The sequence below is a fragment of the Marmota marmota genome, unplaced genomic scaffold (assembly GCF_001458135.2).
Source record: "Marmota marmota marmota unplaced genomic scaffold, marMar, whole genome shotgun sequence".
NCBI classification, from domain to species: Eukaryota; Metazoa; Chordata; class Mammalia; order Rodentia; family Sciuridae; genus Marmota; species Marmota marmota.
Genome location: NW_026000261.1, coordinates 2,730,681 through 2,744,334, shown reverse-complemented (window position 1 = coordinate 2,744,334; position 13,654 = coordinate 2,730,681). Strand labels below are relative to the sequence as shown.

The following is a 13,654-nucleotide window of genomic DNA, read 5'->3' as shown; positions in this document are numbered from 1 at the left end:
GCCCCTCAGTCAAACTTCTGTCCCACTTATCCTCTAGGAATGTCCAAGTCCCTGCTTCAATAATTCCCTTTGAGTTTCTAGACCTAGGAGGTAAGATCAATTAAAATGCATCATATGGAGAACTATGAGGGTTCTTCCATGAAAGTTTCAGTCAGGTCCCCAAGAGAAAGTAAGCTATTAATGCTTGGAGTCTAATGAAGGCTGTTGTTACTGTTCTTCTGATTCCTGCCCTTAGACCCTCCTCCTTCTCTTTTGAGAACTGGAAACTCTCAAAAAGGCAAGCAGGACTAAGTTGTCACTCTCTTGTCAGAAGACAAGAAAGCTCGGGGGGTTAATAGCTCTACATGGAAGCCTGGAAAAATAAAAAGTATATGAACTAACCCAGATCTCACATGTCCTGTGTACCCCAACATACAGTAAATACTTCTTTAGCCACATATTCATCCTTTTTATAGTTAACTGAACACCTGCTCTGTGACAGGCAGTAAGCTGGGCCCTGGGGCTATAATTTTGATGGGAAGGATTCTATCTCTCCTGTCAGTCAAGTGTCAATTGCTAAAATTATGTTTCCATAGAAGTGCTCAATTAACAATAACACACCCAAGAATATAGGTGAAAGGTGATACCAATTCAGTTCCCAAAGTGGCACTCCATGTGGTACCCAGGGAGTTCCCCAAGGGAAATAAAATCATTGGCTTATATCAGTGTTAGCATCTGAGTTTGGTACCATGGTTTTTAAGGAAAAGAAAGGAATTATTCTAATTAAACTTTTCAGTGTGGCTAGAAAACCCATTAGTGACTAAAATGTAGGAAAATTCAGAGATGAGGGTAGCTAAAACGGTAATTCAGATTTTAGATTTTTACAATGAGAGTATGTTCAAAGAAAGAACCAGAAAGCATCCCCTCAAGTGGTGCAACAAGAAGTATCTGGGGCTTTACATATGCAGGCCATGAAACCATGGTATCTTAGTCCAGGGTTTCTCAGTCTTGGCACTATCAGCATTTGGGACTGGATGCTTTTTAGTTGTTGAGGTATAGAGGTGTCTTCCTCTTGTGAATTATAGGACGGTGAGCAGTTCCTTTGCCTTTACCCACTTATGTCAGAGCTACCTTCCCAAATTTCAATAACCAAGAATATCTCCAACCTAGGCTCTATGGTGCACACCTATAATTACAATGACTTCAGGAGGATAAGGCAAGAGGATTGTAAGTTTGAGGCCAACCTCAACAACTTAGTGAAGCCCTGACTCAAAATAAAACATAAAATAGGGCTGGGAATGTGGCTCCATAGTTAAGGGTCCCTGAGTTCAATCACTGGTAACAAAAAAAAAGTCTCTAGGCCTAACCAACCAGATGTCCTCTCGTGGGAGAGAGGATGCAAGTCTATCCTCAGGTGAGAATCAGTGCCTAAGCTCATCACTACCATCTCACTTGAAGGCCAATTAACTGAATGACATCATTGGAGAAAGGAAACAAAATACAGATATGAACTGAATTTTCAAGGGGATAAATTTGAGGGGAATGAAGCACAGGAAAAGTCACATCATTTGCCCATAAGTGCCATACAGCACTGTGGTAAAAGAAATAGAGGTGAAATCCAACTTTCATGACTCTAGTCATCCATACTGTTGTGCTTATACAGGTGATAGTGTTAATGAATTAGATAATGATTCTAAAACCCTGAAATAACAATGAATTTATCAGTGGATTTTTCCTAGTGCCCCATCTAGGCTTAAAAATAGCACAAATATGCACACATATATTTATCTATCTAATTTGGGATTTCTTCTCAAATGGTCTAAATTAACTGTCTCCCATTGTCTTCCTGCAGTCTGCCATTATGGCATTTTGCTCTTTCCTAGCCCATCCAGATTCCCAGTGTCTCAGGTTATTTGCACTAAAATTAAGGGGAAACTGAATAAGTGAAAGGACATTGTAGGGTGGATCAAGGCCATGAGAAACCTGAGTAGAATTAGTGAATGGCCGTCCAACAAGGATAAAGGAGTCACATACATTGTGTCTGGCACTTAGCATTTAACTAATTAGAGATGTATTTCTTTAATGAGGACTGTTAGTAATTAGTACCTATGTGTATGTATTTATCAGATCACTGTCCTCTGAGATAACTACCAGAAATCAGGGTTCTTCAGGATCAAGTTCATATTGGAACAAGAACACTAGAGCATGTGTTGCTGTCAATGGAAGACATAAGTGAATAATATTCTCTTTATATTTTTTTTGCATTGAGAATAATGCTATTTCAGTGAATTTAACTATGCCAATCAGTGAAGTCCATAATGAAATGGGATTTTTGCTTTGCTTTTTTGTTTTTGTTTTTGTTTGTTTGGTAAGTAGTTTAGTTATAGATGGACACAATACCTTTATTTTATTTAGGTTTTGTTTTTGTGGTGCTGAGAATTGAACACAGTGCCTTACACCTGTTAGGAGAGTGCTATAAAACTGAGCTACAATCCCAGTCCATTGTTATTATTTTTGTTTTTGTTTGACACATAATAATTACATACATTTATGGGGTACAGTGTAATAATTTGATACATGTATACAATACATAATGATCAAATCAGAGAAATTAGCATTTCCATCTCCTTAAACATTTCTTTATGTTGAGGGCCTTCAAACTCTTCTCTTCAAGTTCTATATAAGATATACAGTAAATTGTAGACTATAGTCACCCTATGATGATATAGAACACTAGAACTTATTCCTCCTAACTAACTATATTTTAACTTATCTTACCTCCATCTATTTCACTTCCCCTTCCCCCTCTTGGCCTCTAGGGACCACTATTGTACTCTCTTTTACTTTGAGATCAACTTCTGGATAATATTCTTAAATGGATACCCTGAAGGTGCAAAAATAAAGGCCATGCAACAAATATCTACTCTGCCTACTAGCCAATTTTTCTGTGAATAAAACCCTGATGTATATTGCACTTTAGGAATTCCTAGACTACATATTTCAAAAAAGTCACCATTCATAACTTAGAGTTAGACAAAGTGGAAGAGATGTGGGTGGAATTTCGCATCCTAAGGCTCTCCTACTTACTCAACCCCATGGACACAGTCTTACCTCCTACAAACTGTGCTGCTCCCATGCAACGTCCCATCATTCTGGAGATGAGTTCCTCCATGCAGCAGCCCAAGACAGCAGCCAGTGCCACCAGGAGCAGCAGAGCACAGCCAGCACCTGTTACCACTGTGCACATCTGCCAGGCCAGACTTGGTATGGCACTGAAGCTGGCATAGCGCCCACATTCTTCAACCATAATCAGACTGTGCCCCTCTCCCCGTACAGGGTAGTTGCATCTTCGGAATGTGCTGAATGACACTGGCTTCCCCAACTGGGATCCAAAGAGCCAGTAAGGCAGGAAGTAACTAGTAGAACTGGCCAGAGCAGTAACAAGGGACAGGAAAGCCCAGAGGGTCCCAACCAAGGTCAAGCTGCTCCTCATGGTCTCAGGTTTCTCTGCAGGGATAGGAAGATCAGTTGGGTCACAGCACCAAATGGAAAAGTTAGCATGTAGGTTCCACGGGCTGATTTTTTCATCTAAACGACCAGTCCTGGGGTTCATTTATGTGCCACTTGGCCCTTGTTTCTGCATGAGATTAGCCTCTCAAAGACAATTTGGGTCCTTTTGGGATCCTGCTTTCCATCTTCCTTTCCTTCTGCTTGGTTCAAAGTTCTGTAGTCACTATCCTGCAGTGGAATAATCATAGAACTGATTAGTCACTGCTCTGCCAACCCAATGTAGCCAGATCCATCATCTTATAACTTGTAGCATACTGCTTAGACCTAGTGGTAGGAAGAGAATCTGTAGGAAGACAAAACTGCCTCAAGAGTCCCTGGGAATTCCAGCTGAACAGCTTTGCAGATCTGCAGGCGTGGAAACAGGCAATATCTTGAGAGCTGAGGAACAAAGTTGTTTGCAGAAAGTGAAGAAGGAAGATGAATCACAGACCTGTCCCTTATGGATGGGCAGGAGAGCTCACCGTGGAGCTATGAGATGTATCAATTTGACTTAGATAGGATGTCTAACAGTGTGTTACTGTAGGCTTTTCAGTGGGATACATCAGCCAAGTTGAAATGGATAGAATAAAATGATAGAAGCCCAGTCTTGTACTCTATTCCAGTCACTGAGAGAGTACCATTCAGTCACTTTTCAGACAACCAAAATGGAAGGCAACATTCCAACCAGTAGACTGGCTACAAATAAAAGCCTCCTCATTATTTGCTAGCTATAGTGAAGAAAGTTTCTCATGTCTCTCAAACAGATCATAATTATGCATTCCTGCCTTGTAGCAGACATACATAGTTGTAAGGACCTTTCAAGGTCCCTTTCGGAACAAGTCATCTCAGCTTCAAGATGCTGAGAGATTTTCCAGATCTAGTCTCTTTAGCCCAGCTCCTAAATGGTTTTTACAGACCCCTCAATCAAAAATCCACCACTTCCTCCCAATCCATTAATCTGCCATTGCTTTCTGGCTAGGTTCTGTATTAGGGCGGCTGGAGACCACACTGCAGCTTGATGACAGCATTGTGAATGTCTCCAGCAGGCAGATGGTGGAGTATGTTTCAGAAACATCTCCATGATTCATCACCATTGCTAAAAGTTACAGGTAGTGAGGCTGGAGAGGGGAGATGGTGATAAGGCCCTAAAAAGGAGATGGACAGGAACTAGTATGGGGTTGCCACATTGCCAATTTGGGATGTTAAACAGGAACAAATAGCAGTCATATTCAGAGTCTCAAGGTCTCAGCCATGAGCCCTCTCACAAGCATTATCAAACACTGCCTGGCACAGGGTAGGTATTACAATTCATATTTGTTTAATGAAACCCTTTCATAGAATCATCCAATTTCCAGACTGGCAGGGATCTAAATGAATCACCTAATCCAACCTTCTTGTTTTACATATGGGGCGAATTTGGACCAGTAAAGGGGGAAGTGATTTTCCCCAGTCACAGTTAGCAAGCAGCAACACCGGAAACAGAAACCTGATCTGCAGATTCCTAAGCCAGCACTTTGCTACCACACAATGCTAACCCCCATTCCCATCACTTTACAGATGGGGAAATGGAGAGGAAGTGATTTACCCAAGGGTAAAAGGCTAGCAAGGTACACTGGCCAAACCAGAGCCTAGTTATTTAATTCTTAGTATAATGTTCTTTTTTTCTCCCCACCACAATTCCCTTCTTGATACATATGTATTTTGTGCTGTGTGTTTTGTGCAGGAAGGGAGCAGAGATCGTAAATTGCAGGTGCTTACTTTGGAATGTTAGGGTTTGGGAAGAAAGTGCCCTGAGCTGGGCCCCTGGGAATAAGGCTTTGTGCCTGAGAGTGGAGGGAATGAGAGAAAGATGTGATGAGGGATTGAAGGCAACAGGGGGAGAAATGGAACTTGTCTTGAGTAAGTGTTGTTAGAAAAGCAGGAATCCTTGGCCACAATGATGTAATGCTCCTGCTAGTTATGTTGGAGTTTGTATGATTATGAAAAGCACAGGTAGCCCTCTGTTATGGATTCATTTCCTGATGAATAAACCCAAGCCAGAACAGGAGAGAAAAAAGCTGATAAATAGTTACTGGCAGCGTCATCACAATCCCTTTTGAACACATGTGCTCTGCTGAACCATCTTCTTAGGATAGTAAGAAAGTGGGTATTATCCCTCAATTAACAAAAAAGTAAACTGAGGGTCAGAAAGCAAGGTGACTTTTCCACCTCTCCTTCATCTGCAGCCTTCTCCCATAGCATTACCCCAGTAGTATTATATTATCACTCCACTAGTATTACAATTAAAAGCCTCCATGACTTCCCATCTAAAACTTCAAAAAATATTTAAGAATGGGGAAGAATTTGAGAAGAAGATAGGGAAGGTAGGAGGAAGGCCAGTTTACCCAGACATACCGTGAGAAGAAAAGTATCAGCTTTTAAAGCTTAGCACTTGGAGTTTGAAGTAACCCCATATGTCCCCCATGCACATTAACCTTGAGATCAAAAATTCTCATGTGACAACCAGTTCGAGGGACAGAGAACCTAAGATAGAGGAAGTGATTATATATCAGTGAGTGGTACCCAGACTATGATAGAAAAAAGCAGAAGGATTCTGATATAAGGTTGACCCCATCTGTGACAAATAAAGCTGTTAAGTAAACTATTATACTATCTACCACTGTCACAAAGATTTCAGTTTACAAGTGGCATTCAGAAGCCAAGATGTAGGAAAGATGAATTTCAAAATTCAATTTAAATTAAGTACTTTCAATTTTAGGGGGAAAAACCCCAAACCTCATTGTCCTTATTTCATTTAGGATTAGGGTGAATGACCATGCCAGTGTGCCTGGGACTGAAGAATGTTCTGGGATGTGGGACATTCAGTGATAAAATCAGAAAAGTTTCAAATAACCTGGAATGAGATGGTCATCCCATTTAGGACTAGAGATGTTGTAAGCCAGAACCATCCATGAGAATCACTGACACAAAAAATTTGCTAAGTTTTTCTCCCCAGAAGTTAAAAATGACCATGGAATTCCACATTGGAGAGATAAAACCTCTAAAATCTGAATGTTTACCTTTCTGAATCATAGACTTGACCTTATGAGGTCAAGGAATAGATTTCAGAGATTCAATCACTCATTATTTCCTGAGCACATAAGCTTCAGCCTGGCTTCTCCCATGGTTGGGTAGGAAAGCATCAGGACATATGGGGTCTGGATTCACACTGCTCCAGTGTACATGTGCTAGACAGGAAAGTGCATTTTATCAAATGCTTTTAGTTCCATCACCTGTAATGAAGTAATCCTCTTCATGACAGTTCTTCAAAGTGGTCCAAGTTCATTCCCAGAAACTGGTTATGTCACTTTGAATTCACATCAATAAAAATCACAAACAATGCTACACTTAATTCTATCCTAATTCCTTGTGTATGCTTTTTGTATGCAATAACTTTGCTTCCCTTTCCGGAAATGTCTAGTTTCACAGTCACACTATATTTCAGGAGCCAAGAACTCACCATAATTCTCTTGCTGAGTGGTCCAGTAACCAACTGGGCATTGATAGAATTGCATTTGATTCTCTCTCTTTAGGTATTACATTGTCTTTCTCCCTTAGTTTATCCATTTGCTAAATTAGTCATATGCCTATTTCTAAGAGTTTGTTGTATGAGATGTACTTAGTGTGGTCAGAATGTTGTAATGAGTAGGGTGGAAGCATGAAGTCTCTCCTGCATTCACTGTCCTTCCCAAAGTCTAATGTTGGTTAATCTTTAAAGATATGCTAGCTATTCTAACACTGCCCCATAGGTAATGGTCACCTCAACCCACAGAATGTAGGAAACCCACCTAAGCCATAAGCCATGAATGTCAAATGGTCATTTCTTACTTTTAAAGAAAGCTACGGAAAGGGTCATTTACAAATTTTCACAGTAACTTAACAATTCTCACTGTTGATAAATCACTTGTTATATCTCTTTATAAACCTTTTCTGCTGCAACTTAAAGCCTTTGTTGGATTCTCAGATAGAATGGAGAACAACTGGCCACTGTCCTCCATATTAGGGCCCTAGACTCTGACTGTTGGTAGATTACCTTTAGCCTTTTCTCACCCAAAATGATCACTCTTTCTTTTCCTGTGGTGTCCCATGGCCAAGTCTTTGTTTTCGTTTTCGTCACTTTTGTGCTAACTCATATGTAGGCATTTAGTATCAACAAAACTGGCAACATTGCTCTTATATTTTTCTTAGGGGAGAAAAATAAACCAAGTCCTTCCTCTACCTCATCTCTTCCCCAGACCCCACCAAAAACAAACAAACAAAAAAACTTTTGTTTCCACTGGAGCTTATTGTGTAAATTCTGAGTTAAAGAAAACACTCCTTTACTAAGAGTGCCAAGGTCCAGTCAAAAGCCTGTGAGTTAAATAATCAGAACAGGAAGTAGTCAGGAAGGGAGTCTCTGACTTATAGCTGCTGAGGAAAACATGGCTGCAAAACTGTTTTCTTAGAACAGGTCTGTGAGGAGCTACTTTATGGGCACTCATGTTGGTAAAGGAATTTGAGCAGGCCTTTCTCATGTCCCCATTCCCCATATGCATTGCCTGTTACAAATACATCTTGACATTGAGACTTCTCTAGAAAATGAGCAAGATAGGCAAGCATATGTATCTGGTATGTAAAGAGTCCTACTCCACAGAAATGCCTTTGACCAATGTCACTCTTCATATCAAGCTGGGCATATAAGCAGCCCAACCATTCTAGATCTTTCTATTTCAGACACATTTTTTTTTAAAAAAATCTACTACCATATCCCAAACATGTCTCTCCACATTTCCTGCCATCTATGTATCTTAGAAGATTTTTCTCCTCCAGATATCTTCACCATGGGAGTTGTTCCAAGTTCTCCTGTGCCTGAAATCATTCCATAATGTAGTCACTCAAGGGCTTTATTTTCCATTTGTATCTGGATGATTCTAAGAAGACCTCATTTCTTCTTTAATTGGTGCATCTCAACTATACAGAATGGTGGATTTAATAGGTGTTTATTTGCATATACATAAAAACATGATTGGAGCCAGGGTGCAGTGGCATACTCCTGTAATCCCAGCAACTTGGAAGCTGGGGCAGGAGGATTGCAAGTTCAAAGCCAGCCTTAGCAACTTAGTGAGACCCTATGTAACATAGCAACTTGTCTCAAAATTAAAAAATAAAAAAGCTGGGGATGTGGCTCAGTGGTTCAGTACTCCTGGGTTCAATCCTCAGTATATAAATGTGTGTGTGTGTGTATATATATGCATATATGTATAGATGTGTGTGTGTGTGTGTGTATATATATATATATATATATATATATATATATATATATACTTTGATTAATTTCACTCCCCAATACCTCTGCACCTCTCATCCTCCCATCCCATACTATCTCCTTCCACCCTAATGGTATCCCGTCTGCTTTCATGTCATCCCTTTCCCCCCGTTCTATTTTTCTCCTCTAGCTTCCACATATAAGGGAAGACCTCACTTTTGACCATTGCTTTAAAGCTTGCTGAACCTCCTTTCAGGCCTTCTTTCCACTTCCTTCCTCTTTTTGTCTGAGCTAGAAACTAGAAAAACTAGCTGTATTGGGTTAGATAATTATTTATTTGCTCTCATCATCCCAAGGTGGAGATGCTCTTAAGTAAGCAAAGCACTAAAAGGCAGGAAGGCAGAGAGTACATGAAGAGAGGGGAACAAATAAGCAATCAAAAATCCAGAAGGATATAAAAAGTGCTAATAAAATGAGCCTCTGCATCAGGTTCAAGGCTACTCTCTTTCTCTAGAGTTTGAGGTTGGAAAGTGGGAGCAGGAATGATTTCCCAAATTTTCACATGATCTTCTCCCTTTCTTCAAAATGCTGCTCATTAAACTCCCATTTGCCTTTGCTTTGCCATCTAGAGATCTTCAGCTCAGTTTTTACTCTGGGTTGACAGTCTACCTGTGTCCCTACCTTCATGATCAGTTGGTTGGCTAACAGTCCAACATCAGAAACTCAGCTGGTTAGAAAGTCCCTCTGCCAGCTGCTCTGGAAAGACATGGTGAAGCCCTATCAACAATGCACTAGGGCTGGGGTTGTAACTTAGTGGTGGTGCACTTGCATAGCACATGTGAGGCACTGGGTTCAATCCTCAGCACTAAATAAATAAATAAATAAATAAATAAATAAATAAATAAATTCTATCCATCTACAACTAAAAAAATATATTTTAAAAAAACAATGCACTAACTAGTAAAGCATGACCAATGCCCTTAAGCTAATAGCTCTCATCCTGCTATTATTCCTCAATAGTTCATTTACCCCTATGGCCTCAGCTGGAAATAAAATACCATCAAGAGCTGACTATCTCCATTGAGTAGATCTGCCCAGTGTGGGAAGAAGGTGCACTGAATGCTTCTCTAACCACTTCAGAGGAGTTGGAAGGTGGCAGTCCTATGTTCATGTATGAACACACGATCAGTGAAACTCCATATCATGTACAACCACAAGAATGGGATCCTAATTAGGAGAAGTTATACTCCATGTATGTATAATATGTCAAAATACACTCTACTTTCATGTATACCTAAAAAGAACAAATAAAAATAATAAATGAAAAACAAAAGAATGCTTCTTGAAGTGGGGGCTCTAACTCCCTCCATCAAATCACCCTATGACCATGCCTCCCAGATTCACTGAATTTGAACTTATAAGAGTTTGCATTTTGTAAAATACTCATTTGATTCTTATGGCAACTTTTAATTGAGGAATACTGTTTTAATGGAAAAGAGTCTAGATTTTTTGTAATTAGATCTAAGATCAGGTCCTGAGTTCTGCCCCTTACAGGTGATGTGAACTTGAGGTGGATGAATTAAAACCTGAGTTTCAGTTTCATCTATAAAATGGAGATGATGAGGCATAAGTTCAAATGAAATAATGTCTGTGGTGTACCTAACACCATGGTACATATCAATTCTCTCCCTTATTACCGGACAAGACCCCATTCTCTCATAAGTAATAGAGAAGACTTGAAGTCACCCAAGAGGGGAACATCACTCCTCTTAGACTCTCACTCCATGACCACTCACTTTATCAGTGTTTTTTTTCTCATTCCTAGGTTCTTTCTGCTTTTAGTTTCCCACCATTTGGCTGATACTATTTGCAGGAATGGATTTATAGTTAAACTGCTTCAGGTTCATCTGGAAATTATCATGCTCAGCGCATAGTAGGAACTCCTAAATATTTACTAAATGAATACTATCTTCTACTTCCAGCCCTACTGGCCTGTACATTTGCATTTCAGTTTAGCCTCATCACCCCATTTCAGTCCCATAACCCCTATTAAACACGTCTAAGAGATCAACCTACCACTACCTACCACATCGGGGAAAACTGGATCCATTCTGACTCTCATAGACAAGTCAGAACAAAATCCCTTCCTCCACTCCCAGAGACATGAGCTTCCTCTCCTCAGGTTACCAACTCCCCTGGGGAAACCAGCTAGCGTTTAACCCTTAGGTCCTCAAAGCTTGTCAATATGAAATAAGATTCCAGCTCTGGTTCCTTTTAGCCTCCGTGCAAACAACAGACTATGAGGAAGTAAAAATACACCAGGCTGCCCTTGGGAGGAAAACAGCTTCTCTGAGCTTTGAGATGAAAGGACAGGAAGCCTGAAGAAGGAAGGAGGGAAGGAGGGCTGAGCAAGGGGAGAGCAAAGCAGTTTCTTATCCAGCTGTTTCAATTGCATTTGGCCCAAGTTGCATATTTACCTTCTGACCATGAAGACTGACTGACTTGTTCCCTCTCTTCGGGTTCAGATCTGAGCAACAACTTCTCTTCACAGCTTGTCAGACAGGGATGGGAATCCCAGCTGCTCTTTGCAGTGATGCCTGAAAACCTTGCTTTACCTTTTGGAGAGAGGGGCGGAGTCCAACCTAATGGGAATTAACTCTAACCACGCTGGAGGCTTCAAACAGCCTCAGACACGCAGGCACTTGAAGCAGAAACTAGCTTAGCAGGTACTGAGTTCCCCACCTCCAACTTCACAGCTGCCAAGTCAGCAGTGGTTTTTTTTTGTTTGTTTGTTTGTTTTGTGTGTGTGTGTGTGTGTGTATAGCTATACCCATGCTTGAAGTGTGTATCTATCTCACTTGCTCACCTGCTGCCCAAATGCCTGCTGAGGAACACAAATTCTTCTTGACTTTTTTGAAAGTCCTAAATCATCCTCAACACAGAGATTCAGTATCAGATATAAACGAATGGAAACAACTGAGAGAACCCATGGTTCAGTGGAGCAAGACAGAATATCGTCTTTTCCCCAAATTGACTTACACTGTCTGATGGGGATGACACTCCAACAGAAGAATCTTAGGGTCCAAGATGTAGCCAAGTTACATTTAAGAAACTATCAATAAATATATGTAAGGAAGACAGTGCAAGAGAGGAAGGGGATCAGGGAGGGAGAAGGAGGATGTACTGGGGACTGAAATGGGGTAGATTATATTACATGCATATACAATTATGTCAAAATGAACCTCAATAAAATGCATAACTATGATACACTGATAAAAACATTTAAAAAGAAACTATCAAAAGCACACATTGAAAGGGATAAATGATACCTTTTTAAATGACAGAAGTACTGCAACTCAGTGTCTAATTTATCACAAAGTACCAGTAACTGCTTTTCTGACTGGGAAAAGAGGTAAGAGGTCTGGAAATGGATGGAGTTTTACCTGATGCTTTACTTCAACCTGATGTTATCTCTTCCATCTTTGAATGTCCCTGATACTCTACATTTATTTTGGGAAATTAGTCACCTTCTACATTGTATTAATTTTTTTACATATGTATCTCATTTCCCCTTCTAGATGCCCTGTCAACAGGGAACTTAGCTTTACAAATCAAAATGAGTTGGAAGGAAGAATGGTAAATAGCTTACCTTAACAGAGCATATGTGACTGGATCCAAAGTATTGGTGCTTCTATAATGACCCAATTGCCTTCCCAGAATGCTATAAAAGTTGTCAGTCCTGTTTACTAAAATTTTGTGGCAATAATAAAAAAATGAGAGTAAATTAACTAGCCATTTAATATATCCATCAGAATTATTTAATGAAGTTACTAAAGTTTTTCCTGCCTGCAGTGGGTATGAGTGTGCATCCTGTCTTTTATCACTGACATAGCCTCACATTCATGCATGCATTTGTTTATCCATCTATTTACCAAAAGCAGTTTCAAACATTTTTTTTCTTCCTCTGTGCACTGATAAACCACATTCCCATCTGTAATAATAGCTTACTGAGGCAGTTTCTGCAAGAACAAGAGATGACCTCTTGGGTGGAATGTCAGACTTTTGGTAGTGTGAGCTCCCTAGATAATTTTAATCATCTCCCAGTTGCCATCCCCTTAGGAATCACTGCTTCAGATATAGAGCTGTATAAAGAGAAGTGCTAGGCCCTCCTTCATGAAAAGTAAGTGAATATTAGCAGACACATAGTAACTGTATGTAAGTGATGAATGAAAATTTAGTCATGAAAAGTAGTTGATTTCACTCTGTGCACTGGTAAACATTGCCTTTCACTTAGTGGCTACACCTGTCATTTGGGGAAGTTTATCACTGGAACTCTAAGAATACTGCAATTTTTAATTCCCTCTTTTGCATTTGTATTGGTTCTTTTTAGTTATACATAACATTAGGATCATTTTGATACAATTATGAAAGCATGGAATATAATTTGTTCAAAATCAGTTCCCAGTACTTCCCCTTCCCCCACTTCCTCCCTCTTCCTGTTCCCTTCCCTCTACTCTACCCATCTTTCTGCTATTTATGTAATTTTTTTTTAAATTAGTGTCTTGTGGGTGTACATGATGGTGAAATTCACTGTGGCATATTCACATATGTTTCCTCTTTTTAACTTCTTTTCACTGTGCCCCCAGTTCCCGTAAATGAAATAATAGGGAGACTTAATGTATATACCAAACAATATTATCTATAGGGCAAGTTTTACTTCCTTTTTAAACTTTTTAATTGTAGATGAACATAATACCTTTATTCTATTTATTTATTTTTATGTGGTGCTGAGGATTGAACCCAGGGCCTTACACATGCTAGGCAAGTACTCTACCACTGAGC

The 13,654-nt window shown here is 39.9% G+C and overlaps 1 protein-coding gene across 2 annotated transcripts in view; it reads right to left on the bottom strand.

Moving 5' to 3' along the window:
• Lhfpl1 (LHFPL tetraspan subfamily member 1) overlaps nt 1-12,656 on the bottom strand; it is a 53,019-nt gene extending 40,363 nt beyond the window's left edge. The window contains exons 1-2 of one of the 2 annotated variants that reach the window (XM_048796858.1): nt 12,462-12,656; nt 3,091-3,717 (exon numbers count right to left, since the gene is read on the bottom strand). In XM_048796858.1, coding sequence (XP_048652815.1) covers nt 3,091-3,592 — 502 coding nt within the window. In that variant the 5' untranslated portion in view covers nt 3,593-3,717; nt 12,462-12,656. Of the gene's footprint in view, nt 1-3,090; nt 3,718-11,289; nt 11,435-12,461 lie in introns of those variants that run through there. The other variant, XM_015497978.2, reaches the window with a different exon arrangement.
• Between the last annotated feature and the right edge of the window lie 998 nt (nt 12,657-13,654).